The following is a 24,361-nucleotide window of genomic DNA, read 5'->3' as shown; positions in this document are numbered from 1 at the left end:
CACTAATTCATTGCTGGTGGAGTTGTGAATTGATCCAGCCATTCTGGAGGGCAATTTGGAACTATGCCCAAAGGGTGATAAAAGAATATCTACCCTTTGACCCAGCCATAGCACTGCTGGGTTTGTACCCCAAAGAGATAATAAGGAAAAAGACTTGTACAAGAATATTCATAGCTGTGCTCTCTGTGGTGGCAAAAAATTGGAAAATGAGGGGATGCCCTTCAATTGGAGAATGGCTAAACAAATTGTGGTATCTGTTGGTGATGGAATACTATTGTGCTAAAATGAATAATAAAGTGGAGGGATTCCATGGAGACTAGAACAACCTCCAGGAAGTGATGCAGAGTGAAAGGAGCAGAACCAGGAAAACACTGTACACAGAGACTGATACATTGTGGTACAATCGAAGGTAATGGACTTCTCCATTAGTGTCAATGCAATGTCCCTGAACAATCTGCAGGGATCTATGAGAAAAAAACACTATCCTCAAGCAGAGGACAAACTGTGGGAGTAAAAACACCAAGGAAAGGCAATTGCTTGACTACAGGGATTGAGGAAATAAGATTCAGGAGAGACAATAAATGAGCACCCTAATGCAAATACCAACAACAAGGAATTGGGTTCAGAGCAAGGACACATGTGATACCCAGTGGATACCCCAGTCAGCTAGAGGAGGGGTGGTGGGAGGAGGGGGAAGAAAAGAAAATGATCTCTGTTTCCAATGAATAATGTATGAAAATGACCAAATAAAATAATGTTTAAAAAATTTTTTCAATACTCTGACCAAAGTTCTGTTCTCCCTACCCTAGTTATGGATCTGCCCTTCCAGGTATCATACTGTTCTCTATTTTCTTCACCTCTCTCTACAAGTTGAACTCCTTCCCATCTTTCTTTTATTTGTTTGTTTGTTTGTTTTTTAAGCCCATACCTTCCATCTTAGAGCCAAAGGCAGAAAAGCAGTAAGGGCTAGGCCATGGGGGTCAAGTGACTTGCCCAGGGTCACACAGCTGAGAAGTGTCTGAGGCCAGGTTTGAACCTAGGACCTCCCGTCTCAATTCACTGAGCTACCCAGCTGCCCCTTTCTTTTATTTTTTAATTAAACATGTTTGTTGATATCTCCTAATTACCATCACTTATGAATATATCCTCTCCCTTCCTCTCATCTTTATGGCAAATCATATCTTAAAACAAAAATTAAAAAGAAGAGAAAGAAAAAAGTTGTTCAGCACAACCAGTCAATAAATATCCAAGTTTGATGCTATGCAGATTATTCTACAGCTACAGTCCCCATCTCTGAAAAGAAGGGATGGAGACATGTTTTCTTAACTTTAAGACCAAGCTTCTTAGTCATTCCAATTACACAGTATTCAATTTCCTTTTTTTTTTTAATTTCTAGTAATATTTCTAGTTCTTGTGTATGTAATTTTCCTGGCTCTGTTTACTTCTCTGTATCAGTTCATATAAATCTTTCCATTCTTCTCTGTAGTCATCACATTCATCATTTCTTACAGCATAGAACGTTTCCATTACATTCAGGTACCACAGCTTGTTTAGTCATTCCCCTACTCGATGACCATCTGCTTTGTTTACAGCTCTTTCCCACCACCAAAAAGCACTGCTACGTCTATTTTGGTACCTATATGGGCCCCTCTGTTTTGTCTTTGGTCTCCTTAGTGTACACCTTAGCAAGAGGATGTCTGAACTCATGGGTATGTGACATTTTAATAAACTTCTTAGGATGATTCCACATTGCTTTCCAAATTCATTGGATCAAGTCACATTCATACCCAAGGGCGCGCTCGAGTGTGCACACACACACACACACACACAAGCATGCATTGACCCTCCCCCCACCCCACCCCAGTGTCTATACATTCATCTTTGGTCGCCTTTACCAACTTCCTGGTATGGCATAAAAATCCTGTCTACCTGGGGATGCTCTCCACCTCCAGAGAAAGAACTACTGGTGTCGTTTCCACATCAGTGTATTTAGGGTTTTATTTCGGGGTTTTGGTGATGTCTAACGTTGCTCTTACAACAATGAGCAACATGGAAGTGTGTTTTGCATGACAATAAAAATAAAATTTAAATCTTTTAAAAAAGAAACTCCTGTTTAATTTATAAGACTTAGTTCAGGGGCAGCTAGGTGGCCCATTTGATGGTTCAAATCTGACATGAGATATTTCCTACCTGTGTGACTACACTGCCTACCTGTTACCCCTCTTCTGACTCGGACCCAATACTTAATAAGCATTCTAAGATCAAAGGCAAAGGGTTAAAAAAAATCTCGGGAAGTTAAAAAAGACAATTCAATGCCTCCTTTAATTATTATGGCCAGAAATGACCTCCCCTTCTTATAACACTCATATACTTATATCACTTCTTCACTCATACCACATTCTACTTCATAATCTACTCCCCTCCCCCAGTCTTCTCTACTAGACTACAAACTCCTTTAGGGCAGCAACAGTTTGGGATTTCTTGTTCTTTCTTTAAACCATCACTTTCTGTCCTAAGACAGGCTTAAGCAATGCAGACGGGATGAAGTGACTTGCCCAGGGTCACACAGTTAGGAAGTGTCTGAGGCCAGGTTTGAACTTAAGCCCTCCTGAATCCAGGCCTGGCTCTCTATCCCTTGTATTACCAGCTGCCCCTTATTTGGGATCTTTCCTCAATGAACGTAGCTCCATTAGGCAATCAGTAAATATGTGTTGAAAGAATGCATGGAGTTGATCTTCCTTTCCATAATCTAACATTTATTCCAAGGCCCTGATCTGGAGTTTGTCAGCCCTCAGAAGGTATAAAGAGGGGGAAGCTGGGTAGCTCAGTGGATTGAGAGCCAGGCCCAGAAATGGGAGGTCCTAGGTTCATATCTGGCTTCAGATACTTCCTAACTATGGGAACTCTGGGCAAGTCACTTAATCCCCATTGCCTAACCCTTTTGCTTTTCTGCCTTGGAACAGATACTTAGTATTGATTCTAAGACAGAAAGTGAGGTTGTTGTTTTTTTTTAAGCATAATTCTATATTAGCCATGTTACCATTCCTCCCCAAAAAAAGAAAAATAAAGTGAAAAAATATTTCTCAATCTGCATTCAGACTCCATCAATTCTTTTTCTAGAAAGTCCACTGCCTGCCAAAAGGAAACCTTTTCCAATTCCTCCCCTACCCCCCTCACCCCCCCCCCCCACTACCTGTCCAAGTGCTGGGCATATATAACTTTCGAGGGCATTTTCCTGGTGACTCTCCCTCCAGAGTCACGTCCCTTCTTCCTATGCAGAAGAGGAAGGTTAGCCACCTCACCTTACCTACCTTGCCAGAAGGAGAGAAAAATGACGGCCTTGATGGTGAGGAACTTGAGGACGGGCTCGAAGGGTTGGAGAAGGTCACTGGTGGCAAAGTAGAAGAGGAAGAGGGCATACAGGGCCAGGCTCACCGAGAAGTTGTAGACAATGGTGACATAGAGGTAGCCAGTGCGGGGACTGCCAGGAGAGAGGACATTCCCAGATCACTCTTCCTGCCACAAAATCCACAGCAATCCCCACTTTCCTGAACTCCTGTCCTGAGGTCTGGCTCTCAATCCATGGAGCCACCTCACTGTGCACCTGCTTCATAGTTACTGTGGCATTCTAAGCCTTCCCCTTCCAGCTCCATCCCGCCTTCTGCTTTATTGCACACTCCTCCCTTTCACACGTGCAGTGGTCCTTCCTACAGGGCCATCCGTCATCCATCTTCATCCCAGAATGCATCCTGATCCTCACTTTGCCCCTTAGTCTCTTGTCTCCTTTAAGGTGCAGCTTGTGTCCCCTTCTCCAGGAACTCCTCCTAAGCTTCTGGTGACCAGTTAAGTCCTATCTATTTCATTGTTGTTGTTTAGGCCTGTCTGAATCTCTGTAACCCCATTTGGGGTTTTCTTGGCAAAGATACTGGACTGGTTTGCCTGTTCCTTCTCCAGCTTATTTGACAGATGGGGACACTGAGGCAAACAGGGTTAAAAGACTTGTCCACAGTCACCCAGGCTGGGTTTGAACTCCGGAAGACTCCTCTTCTTGACTCTAGGCCTGGCCCTCTATCCCCTGTGCCAACTAGCTGCCTCTTAACCTACTTCACAGATAACAGTATCTGTGCATGTTGTTTTTTCTTGCTAGACCATGTGCTTCTCTAATAGCACGGCCTATTATATTTTTGGTTTTGTATCCCAACACCTAGCCCAGCTGGACACACATTGCTGGCTGAATTGGATGAACTGAGGAAGTAGGGAATGGTTGAAAGAGTTCCAAGTCTGGAGTTAGAGGATATCCATCCAGTCCTGCCTCTGACACTACCTGTGTGGCCTTGGATAAATCACATAAGCACACCGTGACCCAGAAGGGATAAGATTAGGTAGCTTCTGAAGTCTCTTCCAATTCTAAATCAATAATCTTATGAACTGAATGGGCAGCTAGATGGCCCATTGGATTGGAGCACAGGGCCTAGAGTCAAGAAGATCTGAGTTTAAATATGATAATTATATTAAAATGTTAAAGTAAATAGAAATTATTAAATACTAATACAAACATATTTGTACATGATACATATATGCATATAATACATATATATTTGTACACAATACATATGTGTACATAATACATAATACAAATAATAGAAAAATATTAAAACAAATATAAAACAAATAATAATGTTAGAAATTATAGAAATAAATGTTAAGATAAATATATCAAATATTTATTTATCTAAATATATTATTTTATTTATTTTATATAATAATTTATATTATTCTATTAAGTATATTATAAATATGTTGTACTTATAGGTTATATATTAAAATGTTTATAAATAAAATATTAAATATTTAAATAAATATTATCTATATAAGTTTATATTTAAAAAGACCTCAGACATTTACTAACTGTGTAACCCTGAGCAAATCACTTCTCCCTGTTGGCCTCAGTTTCCTCATTGGTAAAATGAACTGGAAAACTAGTCCAGGATTATTGCCAAGAAAACCCCAACAGGATCCCAAAGAGTCAGACGTGACTGAGGGGACTAAACAACAGTGAATTGAAAGAAATGATGAGGGCCTGAACACTGTCCATGATGTAACTGCTCAGAGAGGTAGTCCCCAAGAGTTCTCATTTCTAAAGCGATGGCTTCCTCCGTTCCTGCTCCCAACCTCAATCCCTCTCCTGTCACCCCTTCCCTGGACACTGACCTCTCACCCAGAGCCCCCTACTCAGAGTGCCATCCCCCGGGCCCTCTCCCACTCTCTTTGTCTCTTTTCTCCTTGTTCTTACTTAAAATCTCCATCGTTGAATTTGCCAAACCCCTGCAAGATGATGGTGATGAGGGCCATGATGGGCTTCACAATACAAAACTGGAGTGTGGCCTGTGGAAAGGGAGAGAGAGGGATCTTCAGCCAAAGGCAATTCCATCCTTCTCCAAGGGCCGGCCCATACCCTCCCACCAAGCCTGACTGGCCCCAGGACTCACCTGTTTACAGAACCGGAGGAAGCCAATGGAGTAGGACATCCCCTGCAAACAGCAGGTGCCATAGAAGCAGCTAGACCTAGAAGCCAGAGTGAAATAAAAGACACTGGAGCCGACCATGAGGCTGCTTAGCCACTGGAGGGCCAAACAAGGAAGAAAAAACATGCATGCATGGAAAATAGCCCAAAAGGTTGGATTCACACTCAAAGGGAACTCTGTGATAGAATGGTGAGAGAATGAATGGGAAATCAGAAGAACTGGGTTCTAATCTCAGCTTTGACACTCAAGTTTTTTCTGTTAAATGAATTAGAATGAATGAAATTAAAGGTCTCTTCCAGCTTTTACATTCTTTGAAATCTTAAGAAAAATAGAACTAGGGGGTAATTAGGTGACTCAGTGGATAGAGAGCCAGGCCTTGAGATAGGAAGTCCTGGTTTTAAATTTGGCCTCAGACAATTCCTGGCTGTGGGACCTTGGGTGAGTCACTAAACTCCCATTAGCTTAGCTTTTACTACTCTTCTGCCTTAAAACCAACACATAGTACTGATTTGAAGATAGAAGGGAAGAGTTTTAAACAAATAAACCTAATTTAATCATTTTTGAGAGCAATTTGGAATTACACTCAAAGATGTATAAATTTCTGAATAAAAGAATGATATCCACCTCCAGAGAAAGAACTGTTAAAGAGTCAGAATGAAAATCAAACCATATAATTTTGGGAGGTTTAGTTTTGGGGCTTTGGTTTTGTGTGATTGTTCCCTTGCAAAAATGAATAATGAGGCAATATGTTTTGTGTGATAATACATGTATAAGCCAGATGGAATTACTTGGCAGCTCTTGGAGGGGAGAGGGGAAGGGAGACAATTTGGATCATATAACTTTGGGAAACTCGTGTGGAAATTTATTACATGTAATTGGTTTTTAAAAAATCTTTATAATAAAAAGTAAAGAAAAGAAAATTCGTATTCACTTTGACCCAGCAATACTACTATTAGATCTGTTTCCCAAGGTAATCAAGGGAAAAGTAAAGGAGGACCTTTATGTTCTTCACTATTTGTAGCAGCTCCCTTTGTGGTGGCAAAGAACTGGAAAGAGAGAGGATGCCCATCAATCAGGAATGGCTAACGATGTTGTGGGATATGACAATATATGTATAACCCAGATCATATTGCCGGCTAGCACTGGGAAGGGCAAAAGAAGAGAGGGAGGGAGGGAGGAAGAGAAATTTGATCATATAACTTGGGAAAACTTGGGTAGAAATTTATTATGTGTAATTGGTAAAAGTAAATTAATAATTAAAAATAAAAAGAGGTTGAGGGGAAAATACATCATAAAAATAACTATCCATTTTACTTCTTAGAAAGTCACGGAGGTATTTCTAACTCCTTGAAAGTATCTACTATAATATGGAAATATGTTTTGTATGATAATACATGCATAACCCAGATCGAATCTCCTGCCAGCACCAGGAAGGGGAGGCAAAGGGAAGGAGGGAGGGAGATAAGTTTGATCATATAACTTAGGAAAACTTTCTTGGAAATGTGCTATTACATGTAATGGGGAAAAACCAACAACAAAACATGGCAAGACCTCCATGAGAAGATGAGGCGGGAACAGACAATGCTGTATACAACAAAAGCAATATGGTTTGAAGAGTAACTCTGAATGATTAGGCTATTGTGAATATTTGAATATTCAGATCAACTCTAAAGGATGTCAGAAGGAAGATGCTATCTGCCTCTAGAGGAAACTGATCCATGAAAGTATGTATTGTAGAGCACATGTGGGAGAAAGGCTGGCTTTCTCCAGCACAGAGTTGGAAGGAGAGGAAGGAAATAGCTTGGAACTCAGAATGTAACCAAAAAAAGATAAAAAATGAGACCCCAAAAGTAAGGGGGAGAAGGAAGGAGAGCCCTCTTCTTCTAGCACTCTTCCTTGCACCAGTGGGCGGTCACAGATGTGTAATAACACACATACTAGCAGCGCAACTGGCATGCTGGTTGGTTTTGCTGAAAGTTTCTTCCTTCCCATTTTTTCCTTCTTTCCTGCCAGAGATGGCTCCGTGGCTAGAAGAAGTGAGAGATTCAGCCCTGAAGGTGATATTTAAACCAAATACAAGTCTAATATTTTTTGGCTGGGTTTTATTAAGACTTGGCCTCAGCTCGCCCTCTGTTTGCTTTTCCCAGGACCCAGGACAAGTGGGTCAAAGCTAAAGCTGCCCGAGAAAATCTCTATCCACCCAGGGCCTGGCACAGAGAGGGTGCTTAATCATGCTGCTGTGGATGGATGAATGACTTACTTGATGGGCTTTCCACGGATCTCAGCCATGATGGCGCTCTCACCCCCAAGGTACTCAAAGCAGAGGCTCAGGAAACTGTAAATGACAAATGCTGACAGGACAGACAGATGGAAAGAAAGAAAAACAGATAAGCAGCTGGGAGGAGAAACAGTCATTCCTGGGGAGGCCAAGCCCCCAAAAGTAGGTGGCATACCCCCAAACAAGAGATTCTTCAAATCTTCTCAACTTTCTGCCTTGTGGAATGAGGGTTATCCATTTTAGATGTCATCCTGAGCTTCTCCCTTTGTTCCTTTTTGTTTGTGCCCCTTTATAGAGTGGGTTTTCTTCAACTGATCAGACTTCTGTTGACTATTTAATATATAAAAGTAGGGGCAGTTAGCTGGCTCAGTGGATAGAGCATCAGGATTGGGGGGGAGGTATCCTGAATTCAAGTCTAACCTCAGATATTTCCTAGCTGTGTGACCCTAGGCAAGGCACTTAACCCCCATTGGCTGGTGGTAACTGCTCTTCTGTCTTAAAACCAATAGTATCAATTCTAAGATGGAAGGTAAGGATTAAAAAATAAATAAAAATAAAATATAACATTACTTTACCAAAAGGCAGCTAGTAGCTCAGTGGATAGAGTGTTGGACCTGGAGTCAAGAAGACTTGAGTTCAAATCTAGCCTCAGACACTTATTGGCTGGGTGTCCTTGGCTAAGTCCCTTAACCTCTATTTGCTTTAATCCCCCAGGGGGAAAGAAAAGGCAAATTACTTCCGTATCTTTGTAAAGAGAACCCTATGGGCAGTATTGTCTACGGGACTGAACAACAAGAAGGTGCACCAATGAGTTCCATGCACAAGGACAGACTGCACAAAGCAGCATCTTTTCCCTCTCAGGTTTCTCATGCTTTCCTTACTGTCCCTTTTTCTTTGCTCTCCTTCCTTCCTTTCTTCCCTTTCTTTCTCTAGCTCTGTCTCTCTCCCTCATCTTTTTTAGTATCAATTCCAAGGCAGAAGAGCAGTGAGGGCTGGGCAATGGGGTGAAGTGACTTGCCCAGGGTCACACAGCTGGGAAGTGTCTGAGGCCAGATTGGACCCAGGACCTCCCATCTCTAGGCCTGACTCTCTATCCACTGAGCCATCCAGCTGCCCCCACTTTTTAAAAGTGAGCTATGTCTCTTAAATGCCCATTGCCTTCCCTTTCTTCCACACACAAGTACCCCACAGATGACATGGACAGCGCTTTTAAGTTGGCAGAGTGGGGGTGGGCCTAGGCTTACATCGTCAGAGGTGCCCCCTACAGGCAAGTTCCCTGTGAAAGATTTGCCAGAAAGCCTTGAGGGAGGCTCTGTTTGTGGTCAGCACCAGCCTGTGGGTCTTCCTGGCTGCCTCTAAGGCAGAATTCAATGCACCATCGTGCTCCCTCTATGCTCTACAGGCATCCTTCGACCACCTCAGCTCCTCTCTTCCATGTTATGTGTGATGTCATGTTACACCATGGCGCTTAGGGTCTGTAATTCATCATGTAATATACGATCTGATATATACATGCTCTATGAGGGGGGGTGTGTACTAGGATAGATGGCATGACATGGCCTTTAACAGGATAGGAAATGATATTACCTACATGGGGAAACCGATACCCACAAAGAATGGGCAACTTGCCTAGTGGGTGTCAGAGGCAGTTTTCCAGGCCTAACCACCTTTTTCAGCCCAAATTCAATCTCCACACGAGATGGCACAGTGGACAGAATCTAGCCTCTTGGTGACCCCATTTGGAGTTTTCTTGCGAAAGACCCTTGAGTGAGCGGTTTGCCACATCCTTCTCCAGCTCATTTTATAGACGAGAAAATGGAGGCAAACTGGGTGAAGTGACTTGCCCAGGGTCACATAGCTAGGAAGTGTCTGAGGCCAGATTTACCATGTCCTTCTCCAGCTCATTTTACAGATGAGGAAACTGAGGCACACAATGGTTAAGTACTTGCCCAGCGTCACAGGGCTGGTACATGTCTGAGTTCAGATTTAAACTCAGAAAGGTGAGCCATCCTGACTCCAGCACTTTATCCACTGTGCCACCTAGCAGTGCTGGAGACAAGAAGATCTGTGTGTATGTATGTGAGTGTGTGGGGGCCCCTAGAAGGCACTTTTCCTTCTCCTTTATGAGTGGCCTCTGTTCTTTAACAAAGAAAAGGGGGAAAACCACCAAACATTTCTTAGATGCCTACGCCGAAGTCAAGTTCTTTGCACAGAGTATCTCCTTCGATCCTTATGATAAATCTGGGAGACAGAGCCTATTAGTCTTCCCATTTTACAGATGAGGAGACTGAGGCAGAGTATTAAGCGACTTGCTCATAGTCACACAGCTAGTAGATAGATATCTGAAGCTGGATTTGAACTCAAGCCTTCCTGACTCTTGGAACAGCACTCTATTCACTGAACCACCTAGCTGCTTGTGGTAAAGATCCCAACCTCTTCAGAAAAATTATGATATATATAGACATATGCGTAAATGAATGTGTGTCTATATCTAATGTGTATACATGCATGTATACATATATATGCACACACATTTATTTTCATACATATATGTATGTACGAATATCTCCTGATAGACTTAAACACAAAGCCAAAGTTCCAGAGACCTGCTGGCCCTAAAAGCAAAGTCAGGGAGTGAGGATACTGGCCCCGATCCATCTCTCCCAGGGTGAGCAGAGAACCAATAGGTACTCATGGGAAAATGTGGCTTTGGGTTGGAGGAGCTGAGTTCGAGTTCAGCTGTGTGGCAGGGGCCAGATACCCTCCCCTCTGCAGACCTCCGAGTCCTTCCTTTATAAAAGAAAGGGTTCAGAAAATATCCTCTTTTTTTGGTGGTTGGATATCAGCTTGGAAAGGAGACTGCAGTGGAGTTTTGTCTTGGATTTGGGCAACAGTTTGTGTGTGCAGGTGACCTAAAAAGAGGAGAGAGAGCAAAAGCCTTGTAGGTGGCATCTAGGATCCAAATGCTAGAACATCATGCTGAATCTAATTTTTTTTCAGTCCTTACCTTCCATGTTAGAATCAATACTTTGTACTGGTTCCAAGGCAGAAAAGCCATAAGGGCTAGGCCATGGGGGTCAAGTGACTTGCCCAGGGTCACACAGCTAGGAAGTGTCTGAGGCTAGATTTGAACCCAGGACCTCCCATCTCTAGGCCTGGCACTATCTAGGGGCTCCTTTGCTATTTTTTGTTAAAAGATTCTCACCTTCTGTCTTAAAAATCACTATTGTGTATTGGCTCCAAGGCAGAAGAATGGTAAGGGCTAGGCAGTAGGGGTTAAGTGACTTGTCCAGGGTCACACAGCTAGGAAGGGTCTGAAGCCACATTGGAAGCTTGGACCTAGGACTGTCTCTGGGCCTGGCTCTCCATTCACTGAGTCACCCAGCTGCCCCCATCATCACACTGAATCTAATAAGATGATGTGTAATGGGGATAACAGCTTTGTGAGGACAAGAGAGGAGAATAACCAGAGGGTATAGAAAAAAGGGTTTAGGGGTTTGACCACAATCTGTGGTACAGTGGGCACCCTGGTACAGGACCTGAGAGTGTGACAACATGCTGGCATAGGGTGTAACACAAGATGCCCAGCATCAGGATGGAGGGAGGTGATAACTGCACTTTGCACTTATAAAACCATGTCCCAAGTCCCATAGTCACTTCTTCTTGGCCCTTTGCCCAAGGGCTGCTGATAAGCTACCCATCAATGTTTTTCATGGCACCATGTGTGACTGATATCCTATTGGGGGCTGGGGAGGGAGAAATAGGGCTCAGATAAACAGAGAGGAGGGGGGAGAGAGAGAGAGAGAGAGACAGAGAAAGAGAGAGAGAGCAGTGAGGTAGCTCAGTGGGTTTAGAGCCAGGTCTAGAGATGGAAGGTCCTGGGTTCAAATATGACCTCAGACACTTCCTAGCATGGTGACCCCAATGAGTCACTTAATCCCCATTGTCTAGCCCTTACTGCTCTTCTGTCTTGGAACTGATATTGTATTGATTCTAAGACAAAAAGTGTTTCAAAATAAATAAATAACATTAACAGAATGAATGAATGATGAGCTGGAGATCATTCTCCCCTCCAGATCATGTTGATTAACGAAATCGGGGATGTTTAAACCTGAATCGGGGATGTTTAAACCTGAGGAATTAGAAGGAACAGAAGATGAAGAGATACAATGAGAGCCCATCCAAAATCAGAATGAAGGTTTCACTTCACCAGAGGTCTTCTTCATTTGAAGTCATCTTTATGAGAGGCAGCTCAGGGAAGCAGAGAATGTGGGATCTAGAGTCAGGAAGACCTGTATTGAAATCTGGCCTTGGATAGTCACACCTGGATGACTCTGGGGAAGTCATTTAATCACTGTTTGCCTCCGTTTCCCTAACTGTAAAATGGGCACAATAACATCAGCTGCCTCCAAGGGCCATTCTGAGAATCAAATGAGATACGCATGTCTAAGGCATCTAGAACAACATAATAGGTCGAATAAATATTTGTTTCCTTCTTTCGGGGAAAGTCTGAGTGTTCCCCTTTGGGGTATGTTGCAGAGAGATGATTTGGATTAGCTAGGCACTTCCCTGGAACCCTCCTGGGCAAACTTCTCCTACTCCCTTGGGGGCAGGCACTCCCCAAGCCAGAAACCCTTGTTCTAGGTGGTCCCTCCTTTAAAAAAAAAATGTTAAACCACGATTCATTTCTTCTTGTAAACAAACAAAAAACCCAACTCCTATATGGTGGTCACCTGCTCCCCTGCGAGGCTCTTCCCGATTCCCCCTAATGGTTTTGAAGCGTCTGTTCCCCCCGGGGAACCCCCAGGACCCCCGGCTCCTCTGCCCGCCCCATCCCAGGCTCACCCTCGTAGCAGTCCCGCACGGAGTTGAAATAGACGTAGTACTGGTGGCTTCCCAGGAGGAGGAGGCTGAGCCATGAGTCAAAGGCGTAAATGGGGACGATGAAAAGAAGGCGGATGATGTAGCGCTGCTCATTGGGCACGGTGTAGAACCTCAAGTGCAAGTAGATCTGATGGGAAGGGAAGAAGAAGGCACGTCGGGCTAGGTGGCCCCCCAGACCCTTCATGCTCCGGATGGCTCCTTGACTTCCCGTTTCTGTCAAGCTTTCCCATAAGGCAGCCCCCAAAACCTCATGGGGCACCCACTGCATGCTTAATGTTTGAAACACCTTTTCTGCGGCCCCAGGGCCACAGGAAAGGCGCCTCGCCCCTGTTCCACGATGGCTTAAAGTATAATTTCCTTCCTCCAATGAGTTTAGACTCCTTTGAAAGTAATCCTAGTCAGAAGGGAAGAACCTTGGTTCTAGAGTTGGAGGACCTGGATTGAAACACCATTTAGACATTTACTACCTGTGTGTCAGTGGGCAAATCACTTAACCTCTCTGGGTCTCAGTTTCCTCATCTGTAAAATGGAGGTGAAGTAAATGACCTCTGAGGTCCGATCCAAAGCTCTGGTCGTCCATGCTCACCTCTATTTCTTAGAGAGGGGGGAATAATCATTTCTATAGTATCTACTATGTGCTAAGTCCTTTGACTATTACAACATCCCTTCCAAACTGCTAGGGCAGCACCCCCTCCATCCAGAAAGGCTACATAAAAAGTTTTGGCCCTCCTTGAAAAGCAGAGAAAACGTCTGAGTTTTATCTTTTTTCTTTTATGGGGTGTTTACAGCACCTCATTGCCAAATTTGAGTCAAGTATTTAGTCTTAGGCTAGATGGAGATTCAGTTAAGTAAAAATACTGTATGAGAAAAGACATTTTAAAAATGCAAGAAATGAAAATTTTATTAAAAAAATGAAACAAATTTGAGGTGAATGATACCAAAAATACTGCATGTATAATTAAGAGACAAAAAAAAAAAGAAAACCTTTGAAATTTCCCATTGGTACTCACCAATTTTAACTTTTTTGTTTATTTTAACATTAAAAAAATAAATTGTGTCTACTTATGGTATTAAAAGATAAAAGTATGTTGATATGATACAAGACTATACATATATTTTATGGACCCCTGAATTTTTAAACTTTTTCCTCTGTCATCTGCTGGCCTTTAAGGAGTGTCATATGCTACTTCCACAAAAACTCCCCCCAAATTCCCATTTAATTTCTTAGGCCAGCTGTGACATAGCAATGTGGAAGGGATGCCTGTATTTTCTCATCCCAACCTCACTACAATCCTAGGAGGCAGGTACTATTATTGTCCCCACTTTACAAATGAGGAAACAGATAAAAAGTAATTTGTCCAGAGTCACACATCTAGTAATCATTAGTCTGGATTCAAACTCAGGATTTCCCACCTCCAAGCCCAGCACTCTGTCCACTACACTACCTAGTTACATCTGTGGATTCATAATTCAAGGTTCAGGTCAAATGTCAACTCTTCCACAAGGCTTTTCCTGTTACCTCTAATTGTTAGGGCTCCTTCAAATTACTTTATATTTACTTGAAATGTATTTTATATTTATCTCCTGATCTAGATATATTTTATTATTATTTATAACATGTTTATATGAATATATTAATATCCTGATATAATATTTGTTTTAGGCTTATTTTATATTTATATCAATATAGAACAACATTTATCATGATATATAGATATTTATATATTATATTTATATTCTAGTTATATTGATCCAGTAATATGATAGAATATTATTTATCATTATATAGAGATATTTACATATTTATATGTTTATTTTATATTTCTATCAATAGAGTAATATAATGGTATGAAATATTAATTGCATGTAGAGATATTTATATATCTATGTTGTGTTTATTTCATATGTATATGAATATAACACTATGATATCAAATATTATTTATTATTACATAGAGTTATTTATATATCCTTATAGATATCCTTATCTCTTAAAGCTTTCTGAGGGGAAGTACATTTTAAAAAATCTTTATATCCCTGGTGGTAGCACAGTTCTTGGCACATATTAGAAGCTGGATAAATGCTTGATGAATTGAACCAGACCTTGCCTTGTATTATAAATATCTGTGTATGCACCATATTGACCCTGAACCCCCATCCCACCACCTCATTTGCATTCACACTCCTTCCAGGTAAAGGACAAAGGACTGAGTAAAAGACAAAATATCTACGTATTCCCAGGGACTCACAGTGTTTTGCACTAATCCTGTAAGCATGGCCTTTCTTGATCCCCTGTTGATAGGGCTTCCTCACCAAAATTCCCTGATATCTCTCTGGAATGTATTTTGCATCCACTTCAACCTGAAATGTACATGTAGTATTCCTGTTCGAATATAAAATTCCTCAAGGGCAGGTACTGTGTTTCCTTTTGGTCTTTGCATTCCTAGCACCTGGCAGAGTGCCTGGCATACAGTAGGCACTTAATAAATATTTGCTGATTGAATGACTTATTAATAAATGTCTGAGAACTGAATTGGATGAAAGCTCAGAGAACCGACTTTTAAAGGAGAAAGGACAGCCAGAGCAAGAGAATACTGACTGCCGCCAACTCTCTACCCACCCTGCTGGATGCCAAGGTCCCTAATCAGCTTTCAGTCATACCAAAATGAAATATGCTGAACAAAATTCACTAGATGATAGCCCAGTTGAGGACTAGCTGAAAGGCCAGACTGAAAAAGATGCCATTAATGGCTCTTTGGAAGGAAGTCTCTAGTAGCATGGACCAAGAAATCTATACATAGCCCTGTGCTGCTTAACATTTACAAATTTTCCCCTCTTCTTAAAATTAATATTTTGTTTTCTTCCCAACTAAATGCAAAAATAATTTCCGATATCTGTCCAGGGGACACTGTTGGTGGAATTGTGAATGGATCTACCATTTGGGAGAGCAATCTGGAATGATGCCCAGAGTTATAAAATTGTGTATCACCTCAGACTCAACATTGTTAGGTCTGTTTCCCAAGGTGATTAGAGAGAAAGACAAAGAGTTTATAAGTTCCAAAATATTGATATCAGCTTTCTTTGTGGTGGCAAAGAACTGGAAACAGAGGGGATGTCCATCGACTGGGGAATGGCTGAATACATTATGGCACATGACTGTGATGGGATGCTACTGTGCCACAAGAAATGATGAGCAGAGCCCAGGTGGGTGATAAAGTGGATTAGAGGGTCATCCCTGGAATCTGGAGGTCCTGGGTTCAAATTTAGCCTCAGACACTTCCTAGCTGTGTGTCCCTGGGCAAATCATTTAATCCCATTTGCCTAGCCCTGGCCCTTCTATCTTCGAGTTGTTACTAAGACAAGAGGATATGGGTTTTAAAAAATGATAAGCAGGTTAATTTTGTAAAAAACATGGAAACTCCTACTTGAAATTATGAAAAGTGAAATGAGTAGAACCAGAAGAGCATTATATACAGCAAGAGAAATAATGTTTGAAGAATATCCACCCCCAGAGAAAGAACTTAACTTACAAAGAGAAACATGCAAAATAGTTTACATATATTATATTATGTATTTATATATAACTTGTATACATTTTATAGAATTATATAAATATATATTTAATTAAATTAAATAGAAATTTAGAAATAAAATATAAATTATATATTTATATCTCATATAAATATGTAATTGTATCTATACAAATTAAACATAAATGAAATATTTTAAATTATATATATGTATTTATCTCTTCCTGTCTGTCTTAGAATCAATACTTTTGTGATGGTTCCAAGGCAGAAGAGAGGTAAGAGCTAGGTAATGGGGGTAAGGTGATTTGCCCAGAGTCACATTTGAATGCAGGACCTCCTATCTCTAGGTCTGTCTCTTAATCCACTGGGCCACCCAGCTGTCCCTTAATATCTGAACTCTTTCATTAAAATGTTTTTAAATTTAATTTTATTTATTTAGAATATTTTTCCATGATTACACATTTCATGTTCTCTCCCTCCCCTCTTCCCAGCCCCTGGGGCTGACAAGCAATTCCACTAGTTTATACATAATACCTGAATTCTTAGTGTGCCTCCTGCCTTAACTATCGATGCTTGGAAGATCACTTAATTTCTCCTGAACCTTAGTTTACTCATCTATAAAATGGGGATGATAATACTTCTAGATCTTCTCTTCTGAGAGGATGTAAGTCAACATGCTTTGAAATGTTCTTTATGATGAAAATAGTCTCCACAGCTAAAGAAAGAACTGTTGGAGTCTGGGTGCAGATGAAATCACTCATTTTCCCCTGTATTTTCTTCATGAGATTTTTATGGCATATGCGACCAGTGACTTCTATCACAACATGAATAATATGGAGATATGTATTTCATAACAGTACTTGTATAACCTATATCGACTATTTGCTACTTGGGGAGGGGTGGAAGGTAAAGAAGGAGAAAATCTGAACTCTAAAATATCAGAAAAAAAATTGTCAAAAATTCTACATATAACTGAAACACTTTAAAAAAAAATTGTAATTAAATCACTTTTAAGTCACTTAACCCCATTGCCTAGCCCTTACCACTCTTCTGCCTTGGAGCCAATACACATCATTGATTCTAAGATGGAAGATTAAAAAAACAAAAAAAGACAGAAATATTCTATACGTCCAAGAAATGAAAGAATCAGAAACAGAGTTGGGGCTCTGTTTCCAGGGGAACTCGGGGAGGGGCTCCCAAAACATATCTTGGCTTCAGGGGCTACATCTGGTAAGGAGGGGCCTTCCTTCGTGCCCTGTTTACTTCATAGGGATGCTCTGAAAGTGCTTTGCAGAGCTCCTGAAGCTGCAGAAATACAGGGGGCAGATTCTTTTCAGCTTCCAGGTGACGGTATGCCACATGCTCAGACTCTTCTCTTTGCCCCATGGAAGGACAGAGAGGTGGGTGTCCCCAGCAGGGGCTGAAGGTTCCTTCCTTGTCAGCCAGCTTGCCTGGCACCAGAGGGCCTCCTCCTCTCTGCCCTCGGACCTGATGACCCATCTGTGCCTAGGGGAGGGAAGCTAAGGAGGAGGGGCAGATGGCATCCTCCCCAGCACTCGGGCAAAGTCCTTCTCACCAAGCGCTATCACCCTGGTGGCAGCTGGAGCCTTCCCCTTCCCCGTGGCACTCGTCCCACCCCCCACCCCCCAGCACAATACAGGGCCCAGATCCAGCAGCAGGTGCTCCGTGCTGGGCTTGCCTCCTTTCCCTCATGCTCCTTGCTCCAGGGTTTCAGAGTCCCCCAAGCAGGTGGGAAGCAGGGAACAGAGACGCTGGCCGACACAGGGTGGTAACAACCACTTGCATTTAAAGCCTCACTCAGCACTCGGCCTGTGCTTCTAATCTTTCAATTAGAAAAAATGCATCCTTGAAATCTCCCCTCCTTTGCGACCTCAGGAAAGTTACTAGAGGTCTGTGCCTCGGTTTCCTTGTTTGTAAAATTGTACTACCTACCTTACATGCTTCTTTTTTTTTCCTTAAACTCTTCCCTTCCACCTTAGATACTGTGTATTGTTTCCAAGGTAGAAGAGCGGTCAGGGCTAGGCAAGGGGTGTGAAGTGGCTTTTCTAGGGTCAAAGGGCTAGGAAATATTTAATGTCATACTTGAACCCAGGATCCCGCATCTCTAGGCTGGCTGGCTGTCAATCCACTGAGCTACCTAGCAGCCCCCTCAGCATCTTTCAAATACACTTCCTTCTCTCCCATGACACTGCCTTCCCTCTGGTTCAGGCCCTGAGGGTGGATCTGGCCATCTCAAGTCTCTTCCCTCCCTAATCCATCCTCCAATTAGCCATTAAATGACATTTCCTCACTAATTCCCCCTCCTTCTCAAATTCCAGAGGCTTCCTATGGCCTCTAGGAGAGAATCAGAATCCTCTGTTTGGCATTCAAAGCCTTTCATAACCTAAGTCCTCCTAGCTTTCCAGCCTTCCATCTTATCCCTGATATGTATCCACTGGCCTCCTGGCTATTCCACAGACAAGACACTCCAGGCACTTCCTCTGGTGGTCCCCCATTCCCAAGATGCTCTCCTTCCTCCCCTCCAGCCACTAAAATCCTGAAATCCCACCCGGTACAGGAAGCCTTTCCCAACCCCAATCCCTTCCAGGGCTTTCCCTCTCTTAATTATTTCCTCCTTCTCCCATACATAGCATATATATCCGTTTGCTTGGGGTCTCATTGCCAGGTCTTTGAAGGCAAAGGTTGCCTCTTTTTATCCCCAGAGCTTGGCTCGGTGCATGGCACATTATAGGCACTTAAATGTGTATCGATTGACTGACTGATAAATCCTCCAGCTTCTCTACTACAATATATATTCCTAGGGAGTCGGGACTTTGTCTCTCTCTCTCTCTCTCTCTCTCTCTCTCTCTCTCTCTCTCTCTCTCTCTCTCTCTCTCTCACACACACACACACACACACACACACACACACACACACACACACACACACACACACACACAGTGCCTTGCCTTTGCTGGGCATTGAGTCAGCACACCCAGGCGCCCAGGACACTCTGGGTATGTCCCTTCCTCTCTCTAGGCATTTTTCCTTATCTGTCAAATGAAAGGGTCCATCTCGATAACCTCTAAAGTCCCTTCTGGCCCTAAACTGTGCTGTCACAGTCCCAGCCAGATGCTGATTCACCCACCATCCATGGCTTGTCCTCCCTGTCCACGGCTCAGATGTGGGGAGCATCTGCTCAGAGCTCTGCTGCGGGTGGTTTACAGGAAGAGATGAGACGTGCACCTGGAGGACTCACAGTGCTTTCCAGGCCCAGGGAGCCTGGAGAGAGAGAAGGGGGAAGCTTACCTGGTGGCAGGTGAGCACCAGGGCTGACCACACAAAGAATCCTGAGATGCCCCGGGCCAGGGGGGTGGTGAGGAAGAGCTGCTGGCTGTCCTGGGAGCTGTTCCAGGCTCTGCTGAAAGGAGGGCCATCCCCGCTGGTGGGGAGGCCTGTGCCAGCAAGCGGGAGGATGCTGGTGGGAAGCAAGCCCTGGGCCATTTGGGAGGTCAGCATGGTCCTGGGGATGGTGGAGTTCTCTTGGACAGGGAGCCCGGTGTCATTGTCCATCTACAGAGGAAAGGCAGAGAACAGAACTAAGGAGGCCGGGAGGAGCTGGAGAGAGGGAAGGGCACTGAATGGAGATTAGAGATCAAAACTGAAAGTGAACTTGGGCCAGGGTCAGGGAAGATTAAGAGAAAGTGAAGGCCAAGGGAGATGAATGCAAAGGGAAAGGGAAGAGAGGGAAGGAGCCAAAGTCATTTCAGGGTGAATTCAATGGTTCATCACCAGCTGAGACCCTGTGCAGCCCCATCTCTAATCATTTCAGTTCAATGGGAGTTAAGTGACTTGTCTAGGGTCATAAAACTAGGAAGTCTCATCTCCACTGAAGCACCTAGATGCCCCCAGTTCAGAACCTGAACTTGAATTCTGCTTAGGACCCTCTTGGATTCTGCTTAGGGTGCTCTGCATGCCCTATTTATCCTACCTAGTCCCAGACCCCTCTAGACACTCCACCCTCATTTGGGAAACAGGATGGGCCAGAAAACTAACATTTTCATTCTTCTAGGGGACTGTGGGGCCCCAAACATCCCCAGGGTCCGGCGGTTGGCTCCTTGCTAAGGGCTCCGTAAGCTTGCTCCTCTTTAGTGGGCAGCACAAAACCCTGGCCCCATCCCCCAGCCCCCCAATGTTACTCTGGATCTGAACACTGAGATCCCGGAAACAGAAAAATCTGAAAAGCTCATCCTAAGAAGGAGCTTGAGGTCCAAGGGAGAAAGCTCATCTCCAGAAAGATCTCCACACACACTGTATGACTCCAGGCAAGTCAAAGTCTTGGTGCCCCCAGTCAAATGTCCTGAACAACTATAAAGATGTAGAAGCGTGCTAAGAAGAGGGTTGTACAATGGATAGAGTGCTCGACTTGGGGCCAAGGAGTCCAGAGTTCAAATCCTGCCTCAGATATTTGCTAGCTATGGGTCTAGTGGCTTAATATCTCAGATTTCTCATCTCTAAAATTAAAGAAATGTTGTAAGGATTAAATAAGATAATATTTATAAATTGCTTTGCAAATTTTAAAGTGCTATATAAGTTCTAGCTATTATTATTATATTGATGCTAATTTATAAGTATAGTTTAAACTCTCAGTAGGCTGGTTGTCCAGGTTCACCTAATCTCTCAGAATTCCAGGAAACCTTCCTTTATTCCCAGTCCTACACCCCCACCCCCCCCAAAAGAAGCTCCTTCCTCCGATCTACCTAAAAGCATTCTGCTTGCTCCTCTGTCCAGCAATTATCACAAGGAAGCTGAATACAGAGCAATAGAAGGAGCATTGGCTCTAGAGTTAAAGGACCTATGAGAGGCAACTGGGTGGCTTAAAGGATAGAGCACCAGGCCTGGAGTCTGGAGGAACTGGGTTCAAATGGGACCTCAGACACTTCCTAGCTTTGTGATCCTGGGTAAGTCACTAATTGCCTAGCTAGCCCTTATTGTTCTTCTGCCTTAGAACCAGTACTTAATATTGATTCAAAGATAAAGGGTAAGGATTAAAAAAATTTTTTTTTAAGGGACCCATGTTCAAATCTCTCAAAATCCCAAATCATAGTCATAGTGCTTGCTACTTGTGTGACCATAGGCAAGTCTCTTAGGCTCAGTTTCCTGACATCTATAAAATGAGGGGATTAGATGGGCTGGCTCTGTGTGATCCAATACAAATAACAATTAAAAAATATATATATATAATATATGTATATATAATTGTATATATATATATATATATATATATATATATATATATATATATATATATACATATACACCAGATCCTATTATAGAGCTAGAAAGAAAAGGCCCTCAGAGGTCATCTAGTCCAATCTCTACACTTTATGGATAAGGAAATGGAGGTCCAGAGGAGTTAAGTGAATTATCAAAGGTGACAAAGGAAGCAAGCATAGGAAGTAGACTACCTGGGACAGTTGGGTGGCTCAGTGGATTTAGAGACAGAAGGTCTGAGTCTGGTCTCAGACACTTCCTATCTGTATGACCCTAGAAAAGTCACTTAACCCTCATTGCCTAGCCCTTATCCCTCTTCTGCCTTAAAACCAATACACAGTATAGACTCTAAAAGGGAAGGTAAGCACTCTTTGTGGTGGCAAAAAAATTGGAAAATGAGGGGATGCCCATCAATTGGGGAATGGCTGAACAAATTGTGGTATATGTTGGTGATGGAATACTATTGTGCTCAAAGGAACAATAAAGTGGAGGAATTCCATGGAGACTGGAACAACCTCCAGGATTTGATGCAGAGTGAAAGGAGCAGAACCAGGAAATCATTGTACACAGAGACTGATACACTGTGGCACAATCAAATGTAATGGACTTTTCTACCAAGTGCAATGCAATGACCCAGGACAATCCAGAGAAAAATGCTATCCACACCCAGAGAAAGAACTGTGGAACCAGAAATGCATTAGAAAAATATATGCTCATGCAAGAACATGTGATTAGGGTTTTGATGTTAAAGAATCACTCCACTCCAAATATGAACAACATAGAAATAGGTTTTGAACATGAATAACCCAGTGGAATTGCTTGTCAGCTTTCAGAGGGGGGAGGAGAGGGGGAATCATGAATCATGTAACCATGGAAAAATATTCTAAAAAAAATTTAAAAATAAAATAAAATGGAAGGTTAGGTTTAAAAAATATCTACTAAGGGGCATAGTGACAGAGATAGCTCTGGAATCCAGACAACCTGAATTCAAGTCCTACCTCTGACACCCACTAACTACATTTCCCTAGTCCAGTCCAGTCCAGTCCAGTCAATTACCTAGGCAGCCCTTTAAGACTATCCCTTGCAGGTAAAGTACCAACTTGTATTGGTAGGGGTAATTTCCTCATTTGGGTGTTTACTAATGGAATTGAAAGTTCAGTCCCTATTTCCTAAAGTCTGTATGGCACAGAGCATTTAGGTGGCTTAGTGGATAGAGAGCCAGACTTGGAGCCCAGAGGTCCTGGGTTCAAATTTGGCTTCAGACACTTCCTAGTTATGTGTCCTTGGGCAAGTCACTTAACCCCCAATTGTCTAAGACAGAAGGTAAAGGTTTTTAAAAAAAATGTGTCACCATATCTATGTATGTCTAGCTATGTATGTGTGAATGGATATGTACATAGGGATTTTAATATATATTAGTATATTTAAGTGTCATAATATCCCCGTGAGGGAGGTGGTACATCTATTATTAGCCATACGTCTAGGGAGAGAAGTGACCCCACTTTCAAGTGGCTATGGTCTGATACTCTGCACTTAAAAATATTTGTTCAATCAAATTGTTGATCAGCCTCCTAGAAAGTGGAGATAACTGAGCCCCTTCCCCCTTTCTCTTCCCCCGACGCCCAATATCGTGCACCGCTCCCCCGCCCCCCGCCCCCCGCCCCCCGCCCGGGGGTTTAGGAGCAGCCTCAGCAGGGGAGAGAGGATAGGATACCCCCGCAACCTCGGAGAGCGCCCAGCAAGAGCAGCGAGGAGACTGAGGCGGCGGTGCTGATTATTCGTTGCTAGGACTCTCGGACCAGCCACTTGTGGCTCCCTGGGACTTTGCCCTTCCTCCCTCAATGAAGCTGCTTTTTCTAGCTGGCTGCCAGGCCACCCCGCTCCTTTAACCCGTTCTGCGGGCTAGCCAGCCACACACGCCGGCCACGGGTGGGGTGGGCAGATGTTGGAAAGAGATACCCGGAGGGACTCTGGTCTGAGAAAACCAAACCAAGAGACCCGGCCCTTCATTTAGATTGTCTTGAAATTAAATCAGCCGCCCCCACCCGGGCCTCTCCTCCTTTCCTCTGGCCCTCCCGATTCTAGTGCCTATACCTTACCCCAACACTTACCTTGCCCGGTAGAAAGCTCCAAGAGCGTCACCGCCTGGGAAACACTCGCATCCCGGGGTCCCAGTCGGGGCGAGCGCAGGCATTCACGTGGCACGGGAGACAGCTCCGCGCTTCGCTCAGAAAGTGTAGACGAGCCCCAGGTGAGACTTCAAAGCTGTGCCCTCCCCAAGTGCCTGTACCTAGAGAGTGGGGGAGGGAGGGGCGACGAGATCAGCCGAGAGGGTAGGGTTACCAGGAAGTCACCTGCTCGCCAGCTTCGCCCGTCTCACAACTCGGTACCAGGAGCCCCACCTCTAAGCCCCAGAGAGCGTCCGGATGCGCCTCCCAGGCGGAGGCTGGGCACGGGCCGAGTGCGAGGTGGGGAGCCTCTTCGCTGCTGCTTCCTCTGTCCTTTCATTCTCTTGACACACTATTTCCCTTCCCGGTTTGTTAGCCCTAGCCGGACTAACCAGGAACCTGCTCGCTCGGGGAGATGTCCTTTTCAGCCTGCAGATGGCAGCTGCTTCCCGGGCAAGTGTACGCAGGATTTCCCCAGACCCCTTGTCCCCGGACCCCCCATCCTCGAGGAGAGCCTCGGTGGGCTGAGCTCACTTGTACCGCGGTGGAAGGGATGGATGGAGTCATCTGGGGTGTAGGGTCGGAGACCTACTGGGTAGGATATGGAGGTCCCAAGAATAAATTAAGGACTGTTTTTTGTTTTGTTCTTTTTGGTAAGGAGGGAGGGAGAGAGACTGAGACAAAGGCAGAGAGAAAGGGGGTC

At 43.6% G+C, this 24,361-nt stretch overlaps 1 protein-coding gene across 1 annotated transcript in view; it reads right to left on the bottom strand.

Moving 5' to 3' along the window:
* The window catches only part of TMEM184A (transmembrane protein 184A), a 61,395-nt gene that overhangs the window by 7,478 nt on the left and 29,556 nt on the right, over positions 1-24,361 (bottom strand). Inside the window, exons 2-8 of the mRNA XM_056806493.1 lie at positions 23,602-23,780; positions 19,526-19,789; positions 12,649-12,814; positions 7,786-7,876; positions 5,490-5,565; positions 5,294-5,385; positions 3,312-3,481 (exon numbers count right to left, since the gene is read on the bottom strand). Coding sequence (XP_056662471.1) covers positions 3,312-3,481; positions 5,294-5,385; positions 5,490-5,565; positions 7,786-7,876; positions 12,649-12,814; positions 19,526-19,789 — 859 coding nt within the window. The 5' untranslated portion in view covers positions 23,602-23,780. The remainder of the gene's footprint in view (positions 1-3,311; positions 3,482-5,293; positions 5,386-5,489; positions 5,566-7,785; positions 7,877-12,648; positions 12,815-19,525; positions 19,790-23,601; positions 23,781-24,361) is intronic.

Source organism: Monodelphis domestica, chromosome 7 (assembly GCF_027887165.1).
Source record: "Monodelphis domestica isolate mMonDom1 chromosome 7, mMonDom1.pri, whole genome shotgun sequence".
NCBI classification, from domain to species: domain Eukaryota; kingdom Metazoa; phylum Chordata; class Mammalia; order Didelphimorphia; family Didelphidae; genus Monodelphis; species Monodelphis domestica.
Note: the sequence above shows the minus strand (reverse complement) of the source record. Positions and strands in the feature narration are given on the sequence as shown.